We start from the raw sequence: 13,628 nt of genomic DNA, 5'->3' as shown, positions 1-13,628 counted from the left end.
GCTTTGGCAAAGTTTGCAGAGCTGGTCTCACTGTCTGCTCATATCCCCAGCTTTCAATGCAGCTTTCTAAGCTTTGCAATCCACACACAATCTCTTCAACTCTTACCCACCACCCCAAATACCGCCTTGCTGCTCAAGAACTGACTCACTGGGGTACGGGTCCCACACACACTGACTCACTGGGATACGGGTCCCACACACACTGACTCTCACTGGGGTACGGCTCCCCCACACACACTGACTCTCACTGGGGTACGGCTCCCACACACACTGACTCTCACTGGGGTACGGGTCCCACACACACTGACTCTCACTGGGGTACGGATCCCACACACACTGACTCTCACTGGGGTACGGGTCCCACACACACTGACTCTCACTGGGGTACGGGTCCCACACACACTGACTCTCACTGGGGTACGGGTCCCACACACACTGACTCTCACTGGGGTACGGGTCCCACACACACTGACTCTCACTGGGGTACGGGTCCCACACACACTGACTCTCACTGGGGTACGGCTCCCACACACACTGACTCTTACTGGGGTACGGCTCCCACACACTGACTTTGGCGTGTCTATTCTCTTTGCTTTGTTCTGTGTTTGCTGTAATTTCTCTCTAACCTTTCTCTTTTTTTCCCTCAGGCCACAACAACCTTACCTGCCCCAAGTCCGTGCTGACCCCATCGCTCTCCAGCCGACTGCTGACCATTGAGGAAGCCCAGGCTCGGTGTCTGGTCCAGGGGGATGAGGGGTCCGGGGCTGTGTATGAGCAACTCCGTCCCATTCACACCGCAGCAGGCAGGTACGGAGAGAACAGTCCCCTGCCACTGGCCAGCTCACCACCCCCACCCACCCGTCACTGCCCCCCAATCACCCCCCCCCTCACTTCCCCCCAATCACACCCCCCCCCCCTCACTTCCCCTGCACCCATGTCCAATCTCCTCAACTCAATTCGTGTGTTAGAAACGCAGGATGGACTCTCTGTGTGTTACACTCTGGGTTCTCTCTGGGACAGTGTGTCACACACTGGCATCTCTCTCTGGATGTGGGTATGCTGGCGTTGGACTGGCGTAAACACAGTAAAAAGTCTGACAACACCAGGTTTTAGTCCAACCTATTTATTTGATAATATTCTCACAAGCTTTCGAGGGGGCAGCCTCTTCACCTGATGAAGAGGCTGCCCCCTCGAAAGCTTGTGAGAATATTATCAAATAAATAGGTTGGACTAAAACCTGGTGTTGTCAGACTTTTTACTATCTCTCTCTGGGACAGTGTGTCACACGCTGGGATCTCTCTGGGACAGTGTGTCACACACTGGGATCTCTCTGGTTCAGTGTGTCACACACTGGGATCTCTCTGGTTCAGTGTGTCACACACTGGGATCTCTCTGGGACAGTGTGTCACACACTGGGATCTCTCTGGGACAGTGTGTCACACACTGGGATCTCTCTGGGACAGTGTGTCACACGCTGGGATCTCTCTGGGACAGTGTGTCACACGCTTGGATCTCTCTGGGACAGTGTATCACACACTGGGATCTCTCTGGGACAGTGTGTCACACGCTGGGATCTCTCTGGGACAGTGTGTCACACACTGGGATCTCTCTGGGACAGTGTGTCACACACTGGGATCTCTCTGGGACAGTGTGTCACATGCTGGGATCTCTCTGGGACAGTGTGTCACACGCTGGGATCTCTCTGGGACAGTGTGTCACACGCTTGGATCTCTCTGGGACAGTGTGTCACACGCTGGGATCTCTCTGGGACAGTGTGTCACACGCTGGGATCTCTCTGGGACAGTGTGTCACACGCTGGGATCTCTCTGGGACAGTGTGTCACACACTGGGATCTGTCTGGGACAGTGTGTCACACACTGGGATCTGTCTGGGACAGTGTGTCACACGCTGGGATCTCTCTGGGACAATGTGACTCTCACTGGGATCTCTCTGGGACAGTGGATCAAACACTGGGATCTCTCTGGGGCAATGGGTCACACACTGGGATCTCTCTGGGGCAGTGGATCAAACACTGGGATCTCTCTGGGGCAATGGGTCACACACTGGGATCTCTCTGGGGCAGTGGATCAAACACTGGGAAACGTGTCAGGAACATTGGGATAGAGACTGGTGGCCAGATGTGGCATGGTGATTGTAAATGATACCTGATCAGTGCCAATCCTGTCACTGGGCACTGCACAGAGCACCCCACCCTGAGTGCCCAGAGACAGTATTGAGGCAGTGCGCAGACTGAGGGTCTGACTTGAGGGTGGACAGATCCCAGCCAGCCTGACCTCACCCCTAACATATCTCCACAGGAGGAAAGATGTTGGAAAGATCCGGAAAGGTGGAGGAGGGAGCTGGAAAACCATCTTTGCCATGGGAAAGGTGCCAGCACTGGGACAAAGGAAATCCCAACCTGAGGTGTCCCACAGCATGGAGATGGACACAGGTACTACGGCAATACTGTATCTGTAACAAGTATATTTGTGTCATGTTTCTTGTGCAGGATGTACCTGAGCAGTTAGTTTTATTACCAGTGTCGCTTTGTCTGTATCTGGTAGGCTATGATGTTACTGCAGTAGCATAATTGCTTCTAATTGCTAGAATATTTGTTTCAATCTGAACAAATGCAGTTTTGGTGTTTCTCTGGGGTTTTGCAGATTAGGGCCTGATTTGGTTGATTGACAGGTAAGGTCATGTGACTGGTTGGAGCTAGGCTTACACGGAGAAATCGACTCTGTTGCTTGATGGGATCTGTAAGGAGCAGAAAGAGCCCGTTCTCTCTCTGAAGTCTGGAGACTGGGATCTGTCAGGGACTAGGTTTATTTCCCTTACACTCTGCTGTTTGAGTATATATCCTTCTCTGGAGGCTGCTTTCTGGGAGTCAGAAGGCAGGAATCTTTTTGAATCTGTCCAGAGGGGTTAAAAGGTTGGAAATCGAGCATCCATGTGAGTGAAGTTGCTTTTGATGAAAATTGCTTCTGAAGAATGATGTATGTCTATGGGGATATTGCTTACATTGGGACTAGTGGATGTGGAAGCTTTGGAGAGAGTGCAAAGAAGCTTTACCAGGATGTTGCCTGGTCTCGAGGGTGTTGGCTGTGAGGAGAGGTTGAATAAACTGGGATGTTTCACTGGAAAGACGGAGACTGAGGGGAGACCTGGTCTATAGAATGATCGGAGGCACAGACGGGGGAGAGTCAGAGGCTTTTCCTCAGGGTGGAAGTGTCAATTACACGGGGGGGCACAGGTTTGAGGTGAGAGGGGGGCAGTTTAAGGGTGATGTGCAGGGGGAGTTTTTCACACAGAGAGTGGTGGGTGCCTGGAACGCGCTGCCAGAGGAAGGGGTGGAAGCAACACATTAGCAACATTGAAGAGGCAGCTGGATGAGAACATGAATAGGGAGGGAATAGAGGGATAGAAACCAGGCTTGGCAGGCCGAAGGGCCTGTTCCTGTGCTGGACTGTGCTTTGTTCTTCATAGTGATAGCTCCCTATTAAGAATTACATCTTGCCATGTCTAAGTCGTTGATAAAAGTTAAGCAAAGTCTTTCAGTTATATACTCACTGTGTTCTTAAATAAAGTTTGTTTTGATAAAAGTCCCCTCGTGGATCACTTAAAACAGACCTGGAGTGAAACAGCTTCTGTAAAGCCCAATACCAAAATCAACGGTAAAGTTAGGGTCTGAGCTCACTTCCTAAAATACCTTGGTGAACCTGACCCAGACCCCAACAATACCAAACATCACAGTGACAATACACATCAAACACTCCCAGGACAGGTACAGCACGGGGTTAGATACAGAGTAAAGCTCCCTCTACACTGTCCCCCATCAAACACTCCCAGGACAGGTACAGCACGGGGTTAGATACAGAGTAAAGCTCCCTCTACACTGTCCCCATCAAACACTCCCAGGACAGATACAGCACGGGGTTAGGTACAGAGTAAAGCTCCCTCTACACTGTCCCCCCATCAAACACTCCCAGGACAGGTACAGCACGGGGTTAGATACAGAGTAAAGCTCCCTCTACACTGTCCCCCCATCAAACACTCCCAGGACAGGTACAGCACGGGGTTAGATACAGAGTAAAGCTCCCTCTACACTGTCCCCCATCAAACACTCCCAGGACAGGTACAGCACGGGGTTAGATACAGAGTAAAGCTCCCTCTACACTGTCCCCATCAAACACTCCCAGGACAGATACAGCACGGGGTTAGGTACAGAGTAAAGCTCCCTCTACACTGTCCCCCCATCAAACACTCCCAGGACAGGTACAGCACGGGGTTAGATACAGAGTAAAGCTCCCTCTACACTGTCCCCCCATCAAACACTCCCAGGACAGGTACAGCACGGGGTTAGATACAGAGTAAAGCTCCCTCTACACTGTCCCCCCATCAAACACTCCCAGGACAGGTACAGCACGGGGTTAGATACAGAGTAAAGCTCCCTCTACACTGTCCCCCATCAAACACTCCCAGGACAGGTACAGCACGGGATTAGATACAGAGTAAAGCTCCCTCTACACTGTCCCCCCATCAAACACTCCCAGGACAGGTACAGCACGGGATTAGATACAGAGTAAAGCTCCCTCTACACTGTCCCCCCATCAAACACTCCCAGGACAGGTACAGCACGGGGTTAGGTACAGAGTAAAGCTCCCTCTACACTGTCCCCCCATCAAACACTCCCAGGACAGGTACAGCACGGGGTTAGATACAGAGTAAAGCTCCCTCTGCACTGTCCCCCATCAAACACTCCCAGGACAGGTACAGCACGGGGTTAGGTACAGAGTAAAGCTCCCTCTACACTGTCCCCCCATCAAACACTCCCAGGACAGGTACAGCACGGGGTTAGGTACAGAGTAAAGCTCCCTCTACACTGTCCCCCCATCAAACACTCCCAGGACAGGTACAGCACGGGGTTAGGTACAGAGTAAAGCTCCCTCTACACTGTCCCCCCATCAAACACTCCCAGGACAGGTACAGCACGGGGTTAGATACAGAGTAAAGCTCCCTCTACACTGTCCCCCCATCAAACGCTCCCAGGACAGGTACAGCACGGGGTTAGATACAGAGTAAAGCTCCCTCTACACTGTCCCCCATCAAACACTCCCAGGACAGGTACAGCACGGGGTTAGATACAGAGTAAAGCTCCCTCTACACTGTCCCCCCATCAAACACTCCCAGGACAGGTACAGCACGGGGTTAGATACAGAGTAAAGCTCCCTCTACACTGTCCCCCATCAAACACTCCCAGGACAGGGACAGCACGGGGTTAGATACAGAGTAAAGCTCCCTCGATACTGTCCCTATCAAACACTCCCAGGACAGGTACAGCACGGGGTTAGATACAGAGTAAAGCTCCCTCTACACTGGCCCCCCATCAAACACTCCCAGGACAGGTACAGCACGGAGTTAGATACAGAGTAAAACTGACTCTGATTTGGATGGTTTTGACAATCGATATGAATTTTACTCTGCTCTTCCTCCTGTCTCAGGGACCCGTGGGGAGACGGTGACCTTACGCTCAGCGAAGAGTGAGGAGTCGCTGTCATCTCAACACAGTGCTGCAGGTATAGACACACCTCACCCATTTAACTCACTCCCTGCTGGTTAGGCTGCATTGGCCGTGCTGAATTCTCCCTTGAACAGGCACTGGACTGTGGTGTCTTGGGGATTTTCATAGTAACTTCATTGCATTGTTAATGTCAACCTATTTGTAACAATAATAAGGTAACTATCCTTTTGGGGGTGCGGTGTGGGTGTGAGAGATCGATTATCACACAATAATCGGGGTGGGCTGTGTGGGGGTTCCCCCGGTGTCTCAGGGTTCAATAATTCCGTGGATAAGCCTACGAGGGGAGAGGCTGTACTTGACCTGGTACTGGCGAATGAACCAGGACAGGTGATGGATCTCTCGGTAGGAGAGCATCTTGGGAATGGTGACCATAATTCTATCTCCTTCACAATTGCATTGGAACGAGATAGGATCAGGCAGGCTAGGAAGGTGTTTGTCTGGAGTAAGGGAAGATACGAAGAAGTCAGGAAGTTACTTGGACAAATAAACTGGAAGGAGGCGTTCTTAGGGAAAAGTACCGAAGGAAGGTGGCGGATATTCAAGGAATGTTTGTCTGGAGCTCTGCATGACAACGTTTCGATGAGACAAGGGGGTTTTGGTCGGTCGCGGGAACCGTGGTGCACGAAGGCTGTGGTGAACCTAGTCAGGAGGAAAAGGAAGGTGTACAAAAGGTTCAGGAAACTAGGAGATGTTAAGGATCTTGAGGAGTATAAGGCTTGTAGAAAGGAGCTTAAAAGGGAAATTAGGAGAGCCAGAAGGGGTCATGAGAAGACCTTGGCAGGTAAGATTAAGGAGAATCCCAAGGCCTTCTACAAATATGTGAAAGGTAAAAGGATGAGAAGAGAAGGGATAGGACCTATAAAAGGTGAAGGGGGAAAGGTCTGTGTGGAACCAGAGGTGCTTAATGAGTACTTTGCCTCAGTATTCACAGTGGAAACTGATTTTGCTACGGATTTGCAGCAGATGGAAAAGATTGAGTTTGTGGATATTAAGGAGGAGGATGTGTTAGAACTTTTGAATTCTATCAAGATAGATAAGTCGCCGGGACCAGATGGGATGTACCCCAGGATACTGTGGGAGGCGAGGGAAGTGATTGCAGAGCCCCTGGTGATGATCTTTGCATCGTCAATGGAGACGGGAGAGGTTCCGGAAGATTGGAGGATTGCGGATGTGGTTCCTATTTTCAAGAAAGGGAACAGAGATAGCCCGGGAAATTACCGACCGGTGAGTCTGACCTCAGTGGTTGGTAAGCTGATGGAGAGGCTTCTGAGGGACAAGATTTACGAGCATTTGGAGAGGTTTGACATGATCAGGAATAGTCAGCATGGATTTGTCAAGGGCAGGTCGTGCCTTACGAGCCTAGTTGAGTTCTTCGATAATGTGACTGAACACATTGACGAAGGAAGTGCAGTGGACGTGGTGTACATGGACTTCAGCAAGGCGTTTGATAAGGTCCCCCATGCAAGACTTCTTGAGAAGATGAGAGGGCATGGGATCCAAGGGGCTTTGGCCTTGTGGATCCAGAACTGGCTTGCCTGCAGAATAAAGTAAAAAGTCTGACAACACCAGGTTTTAGTCCAACCTATTTATTTGATAATATTCTCACTAGCTTTCGAGGGGACAGCCTCTTCGTCAGGTGAATGGAGAGTTCTGGCCTCAGACAGAGCATATAAAGCACAGACAGTTTAGAGATTACTGATTAAAATGCGAATCCTTACACCTAACCTGCTGTTCAAGACCTGAAGTGGCTGACAATGTGAGTGATAGGAGCACTGATCACAGTTTAAAGAGATGTGTATTGTCTCCAGACAGTACAGTAAGTGAGGTTTTGCAAACCCAGGCAAGTCACGGGGGTTACAGATAGTGCGACATGAACCCAAGATCCCTGTTGAGACCGTCCTCATGTGTGCGGAACTTGGCTATCAGTCTCTGCTCAGCGACTCTGCGCTGTCGTGTGTTGTGAAGGCCGCCTTGGAGAACGCTTACCCGAAGGTCAGAGGCTGAATGCCCGTGACCACTGAAGTGTTCGCCAACAGGAAGGGAACAGTCTTGCCTGGTGACTGTCGAGCGATGTTCATTCATCCGTTGTCGTAGCGTCTGCATGGTCTCCCCAATGTACCATGCTTCGGGACATCCTTTCTTGCAACGTATCAGGTAGACAATGTTGGCCAAGTTGCAAGAGTATTTACCATGTACCTGGTGGATGGTATTCTCACGTGTGATGATGGTGTCCATGTCGATGATCCGGCATGTCTTGCAGAGGTTGCTGTGACAGGGTTGTGTGGTATTGTGGTCACTGTTCTCCTGAAGGCTGGGTAGTTTGCTGCGAACAATGGTCTGTTTGAGGTTGTGTGGTTGTCTGAAAGCAAGAAGTGGGGGTGTGGGGATGGCCCTGGCGAGATGTTCGTCTTCATCAATGATATGTTGAAGACTCCGGAGAAGATGTCGTAGCTTCTCCGCTCCGGGGAAGTACTGGACGACGAAGGGAACTCTGTCCACTGTGTCCCGTGTTTGTCTTCTGAGGAGATCGGTGCGGTTTTTCGCTGTGGCACATCGAAACTGCCGATCTATGAGTCGAGCACCATATCCTGTTCTTACGAGCAGAAGGCAGAGAGTGGTTGTGGATGGGTCTTTTTCTGAATGGAGGTCAGTCACCAGTGGAGTGCCCCAGGGATCTGTTCTAGGACCCTTGCTGTTTGTCATTTTCATAAATGACCTAGATGAGGAAGTGGAAGGATGGGTAAGTAAGTTCGCTGATGACACGAAGGTCGGTGGTGTTGTGGATGGTCTGGAAGGATGTCAAAAGTTGCAGCAGGACATAAATAGGATGCAGGACTGGGTGGAGAAGTGGCAGATGGACTTCAACGCAGATAAATGTGTAGTCGTCCATTTTGGCAGGACCAATGGGATGAACGAGTACACTATCAAGGGCAGGAGTCTTAGTAGTGTTGAAGAGCAGAAGGGTCTTGGGGTCCGGGTCCACAGGACTCTGAAATCGGCCTCGCAGGTGGAGGATGTGGTCAAGAAGGCGTATGGTGTACTGGCCTTCATTAATCGAGGGATTGAGTTTAGGAATCGGAGGTAATGCTGCAACTTTATAAGACCCTTGTCAGGCCTCATTTGGAGTACTGTGTGCAGTTCTGGTCACCTCACTATAGGAAAGACGTAGAAGCTATTGAAAGGGTACAAAGGAGATTTACAAGGATGTTGCCTGGACTGGGAGGCATGCCTTATGAAGTTAGGTTGAGGGAGCTGGGACTCTTCTCCCTGGAGAGACGAAGGTTGAGAGGCGACCTGATAGAAGTTTATAAAATGTTGAGAGGAATAGATAGGGTGGATTCTCAGAGGCTATTTCCCCGGGTTGAAATGGTCGCCACGAGAGGACACAGTTTTAAGGTGCGGGGAAGAAAGTACAGAAGTGATGTTAGGGGTAAGTTTTTCACTCAGAGGGTGGTGAGTGAATGGAATCGGCTGCCGTCAGTGGTGGTAGAGGTGGACTCGCTGGGGTCTTTTAAAAGACTTCTGGATGAGTATATGGGGTTTAATGGGATTGGGGGTTATAGATAGGTCTATAGATTGGAGGTGTTGATGTGACCGGCGCAACTCGTGGGCCAAAGGGCCTTTATGTGCTGTAGTGTTCTATGTTCTATGTTCTAATTCATCCCTCGAGTATCTGCAAATCTGGATCATTCTCACACTGCTGTTTGTGGGATCTTGCTGTGTGTAGATTGGCTGCAGAATTTTCTGCATTGCAAAGTTACATCACTTCAAAGCGAGTCTGTCATTGGCTGTGGGAGGTTTTGGAACGCTGTGAGTGGCGAGGGGGGTGGAATGGAGGAGAGTGAGGGAGCGAGGGGGAGAGGGAAAGGGAGAGGGGAGCGAAGGGAAAGAGGAGTGAGGGGGGAGAGGGAGCGAGGGATGAGGCGAAGGTAAGGGGGGGTTGAGGGACAGGGGATGAGGGTGGATAAAAGGTGTGGCTTAATTTGTCTCTCTCTGCCTCTCCCTCTCTCTTTCTGTCTCTCCCACCCGCTCTCTCTCTCCTTCTCCTTCTGTCTGTCTCACTCTGCACCCCCCCCTCTCTCTCCCCCTCTCCCCCCCTCCCCCCCACTCTCTCCCTCCCCCCCCTCCCTCTCTCTCTCCCCCCACCCTCTCTCCCCCCCTCCCCCCACCTCTCTCTCCCCCCCCCTCCCCCCACCTCTCTCTCCCCCCTCTCTCCCTCTCCCCACCCTCTCTCCCCCCACCTCTCTCTCCCCCCCCCTCCCCTCTCTCTCTCCCCCCCCACCCTCTCTCTCCCCCTTCCCCACCCTCTCTCTCCCCACCCTCTCTCTCCCCACCCTCTCTCTCCCCACCCTCTCTCTCCCCACCCTCTCTCTCCCCACCCTCTCTCTCCCCACCCTCTCTCTCCCCACCCTCTCTCTCCCCACCCTCTCTCTCCCCACCCTCTCTCTCCCCACCCTCTCTCTCCCCACCCTCTCTCTCCCCACCCTCTCTCTCCCCACCCTCTCTCTCCCCACCCTCTCTCTCCCCACCCTCTCTCTCCCCACCCTCTCTCTCCCCACCCTCTCTCCCCCTCCCCTCTCTCTCCCCCCCCTCCCCACTCCCCCCGCGCTCTCCCCTCTCTCTCCCCCCCTCTCTCTCTCCCCCCCCTCTCTCTCTCCCCCCCTCTCTCTCTCCCCCCCTCTCTCTCTCCCCCCCTCTCTCTCTCCCCCCCATCTCTCTTCACCACCCCCCCCCTCCCCAGCTCTCCCCCGGTCCCGCAGTCTTCGCCGCCATCGTTCCAGTGGTGATGCTGTCTCCGTCTCTGGGTTGGGGAGTTCGGCTGAGCTTGCCTCCTTCCCACCCTGCCCGAGCTCTGCCACTTCCAGCGAGGATCAGGATGCCATCTACATGGTGCCGGACTTCCACAGCCAGGGGCAGGACGAAGGCCTGGGGGGTCCCGAGCGTGCTGCCCCCTGTCCCGACAGTCCCATCACCGCTGACCAGGCCTCGCGGCCCGTCTCCTTCACCCGCAGGCTAACTCGGAGCGCTTCGTCCACCTCCGGTCAGGCCTCATCTCCGGACATCTCCAGCCCCATCGCCATCAGCATCCCCGCCAACGTCCTCCAGTTGCTGGGCAGCCGGGCAGGTGAGGCCCAGGCTTCGGCCTGGTCCCCGCGGGACCCTGCGACACAGACCATCTCCCTGCTCCTCCGCTCCCGGGATTTTCAGCTGGCCAGTGGCAGCGTGGGGGAGGCGCACAACAAGATGGAGGCCGGCAGCTCAGCGGTCAAAGGGCGAGCGGTCAGCCCAGCACCAGAGGACATGCTGAAGGAGCAACATGGTGAGTTTCTGGCTCCCCTGACTATCCATCCCTCCAGGACAGGGGAGGGGGTGCAGAGGGATCATCACTGCAGGACCTTCCAAGGAACATGGAGATCTTTGATGATTTCCATAGGATGTGTGCATCGCTGGCTGGGCCAGAACCTGCCCCACATCCCTAATTACCCCTTGAGAAGGGGGTGGGTGAGCTGCCATCTTGAACCCGCTGCAGTCCCCATGAGGTGTAGGTACACCCACAGTGCTGTTAGGGAGGGAGTTCCAGGATTTTGACCCCAGCGACAGTGAAGGAACGGCTGATATATTTTCCAAGTCGGGATGGTGAGTGACTCGGAGGGGAATGTCCAGGTGGGGGGTGTTCCCAGGTATCTGCTGCCCTTGTCCTTCTAGATGGTAGAGGTGGTGGGTTTGGAAGGTGCTGCCTAAGGAGCCTTGGTGAGTTGCTGCAGTGCATCTTGTAGATGGTACACACGGCTGTCACTGTGTGTCGGGGGTGGAGGGAGTGAGTGTTTGTGGTTAGCGTGTCGATTGAGCGGGGCTGCTTTGGCCTGGATGGTGTTGAGCTTCTCGAGTGTTGTTGGAGCCGCACCCATCCAGACAAGTGGGGAGTATTCCATCACACTCCTGACTTGTGTCCTTGTAGATGGTGGACAGGCTTTGGGGAGGATTCAGGAGGTGAGTTACTCTCCGCAGGATTCCCAGCCTCTGACCTGCTCTGGGAGCCACAGTATTTATATGGCTGGGTCCAGTTCAGTTTCTGGTCAATGGTCACCCCCAGGATGTTGACAGTGGGGGGGATTCAGTGATGGTAACCCCCAGGATGTTGATAGTGGGGGGGATTCAGTGGTGGTAACCCCTAGGATGTTGATAGTGGGGGGGATTCAGTGATGGTAACCCCAGGATGTTGACAGTGGGGGGGATTCAGTGATGGTAACCCCCAGGATGTTGATAGTGGGGGGGATTCAGTGATGGTAACCCCTAGGATGTTGATAGTGGGGGGATTCAGTGATGGTAACCCCCAGGATGTTGATAGTGGGGGGGATTCAGTGATGGTAACCCCCAGGATGTTGATAGTGGGGAGTTTCAGTGATGGTGACCCCCAGGATGTTGATAGTGGGGGGATTCAGTGATGGTAACCCCCAGGATGTTGAACTGAATATTTTGTCTTTGTTGACAGATCAGTCTCCGGTTTATTATCAGTCAATGGCCTCGCTTTGTGTCTCTGGAATGAGCACCTCCCCCCTCCCCCTCCACCCAAAAATGCGGCTCGCTTGATGGCGCTAACCCTGATGGCGCAGGCTCAGAGTGTGAGAGAGTGGCAGGAGAGTCGTCAGCTTCTGACTTCCCCTGAGGAGACACAGGGAGCCCCGAGACTGAGCATGAGGATGACAGCAGCCCCCTCTACTCGACAGTGGACCCGCTGAGGAAAGGTTCGCCCCGAGAGCACTCCCCACCACAAACTAATATCCAACCCGAGTATCGGAATCAGCACCTCACAGCTCAGGTAAGATTAACCAGCATGCAGACAGTGTGGCACTCCCTCAGCACTGACCCTCTGACAGTGCGGCACTCCCTCAGCACTGAGCCTCTGACAGTGCGGCACTCCCTCAGCACTGACCCTCTGACAGTGCGGCACTCCCTCAGCACTGACCCTCTGACAGTGCGGCACTCCCTCAGCACTGACCCTCTGACAGTGCGGCACTCCCTCAGCACTGACCCTCTGACAGTGCGGCGCTCCCTCAGCACTGACCCTCTGACAGTGCGGCGCTCCCTCAGCACTGACCCTCTGACAGTGCGGCGCTCCCTCAGCACTGACCTCTGACAGTGCGGCACTCCCTCAGCACTGACCTCTGACAGTGCGGCACTCCCTCAGCACTGAGCCTCTGACAGTGCGGCACTCCCTCAGCACTGACCCTCTGACAGTGCGGCACTCCCTCAGCACTGACCCTCTGACAGTGCGGCGCTCCCTCAGCACTGACCCTCTGACAGTGCGGCGCTCCCTCAGCACTGACCCTCTGACAGTGCGGCACTCCCTCAGCACTGACCCTCTGACAGTGCGGCGCTCCCTCAGCACTGACCCTCTGACAGTGCGGCACTCCCTCAGCACTGACCCTCTGACAGTGCGGCACTCCCTCGGCACTGACCCTCTGACAGTGCGGCGCTCCCTCGGCACTGACCCTCTGACAGTGCGGCGGCTCCCTCAGCACTGACCCTCTGACAGTGCGGCATTCCCTCAGCACTGACCCTCTGACAGTGCGGCACTCCCTCAGCACTGACCCTCTGACAGTGCAGTATTCCTTGCTGTGATTGGATGTGAGGGGAGGGTAAATTTGGTGTATTTTTTCCCTCATTACCCTCTGTCTTTCTCTGTTTGTTTAGGATCGAGTCTCGGTGCCATCATATACCCCCGAGAGATCTTTACCGAGATGGCCCTGTCAAACTCACCCAGTCCCTGCGTGGGCCCATCTCCCACTGTCGTATCGGCGATTCCACCCACACCCTCCCAGACCCCTCTCCGTCCTCCCGCACCCCTCACCCCTCATCCCCTCACTTGCAGCCCCACTCGTCCCCAGGGACCACCCAGTCCTCTGAGAGTGGGACCCCCAGCCCACCTCAGGGTACCCACCCAGGCCTGTACTCCGCTGCCAGTCTGTGGCTGCCTTCCCTGTTTGCCCCCTCCTCCCCCTCGTCCCCCGCCCCCACCTCTCCAACCCCCCCAGCCAATACTGCC

The 13,628-nt window shown here is 53.9% G+C and overlaps 1 protein-coding gene across 1 annotated transcript; it reads left to right on the top strand.

The window, feature by feature from the left end:
* The first annotated feature begins 505 nt into the window (after window positions 1-505).
* On the top strand, window positions 506-13,544 carry LOC145340075 (rho GTPase-activating protein 33-like). The gene is made up of 6 exons (XM_080184497.1): window positions 506-807; window positions 2,319-2,452; window positions 5,502-5,576; window positions 10,323-10,901; window positions 12,075-12,401; window positions 13,277-13,544. The coding sequence occupies exons 2-5, from the start codon at window positions 2,380-2,382 to the stop codon at window positions 12,170-12,172; spliced, it is 825 nt and encodes a 274-aa protein (XP_080040623.1). The 5' UTR covers window positions 506-807; window positions 2,319-2,379; the 3' UTR covers window positions 12,173-12,401; window positions 13,277-13,544.
* The last annotated feature ends 84 nt before the right edge of the window (window positions 13,545-13,628 follow it).

The sequence above is a fragment of the Carcharhinus amblyrhynchos genome, unplaced genomic scaffold, assembly GCF_965287045.1.
Source record: "Carcharhinus amblyrhynchos unplaced genomic scaffold, sCarAmb.v2.hapA scaffold_761, whole genome shotgun sequence".
In the NCBI taxonomy this organism is placed as follows: Eukaryota; Metazoa; Chordata; class Chondrichthyes; order Carcharhiniformes; family Carcharhinidae; genus Carcharhinus; species Carcharhinus amblyrhynchos.
Note: the sequence above shows the minus strand (reverse complement) of the source record. Positions and strands in the feature narration are given on the sequence as shown.

Bases quoted from the DNA above. Each gene is read 5' to 3' on its own strand.
- LOC145340075 (XM_080184497.1), top strand. From the start codon at position 2,380: ATGGGAAAGGTGCCAGCACTGGGACAAAGGAAATCCCAACCTGAGGTG. The intron at 5,577-10,322 runs GTATAGACACAC...CCCCCTCCCCAG, and splicing joins ATCTCAACACAGTGCTGCAG to CTCTCCCCCGGTCCCGCAGT. The intron at 10,902-12,074 runs GTGAGTTTCTGG...CTTTGTTGACAG, and splicing joins CATGCTGAAGGAGCAACATG to ATCAGTCTCCGGTTTATTAT.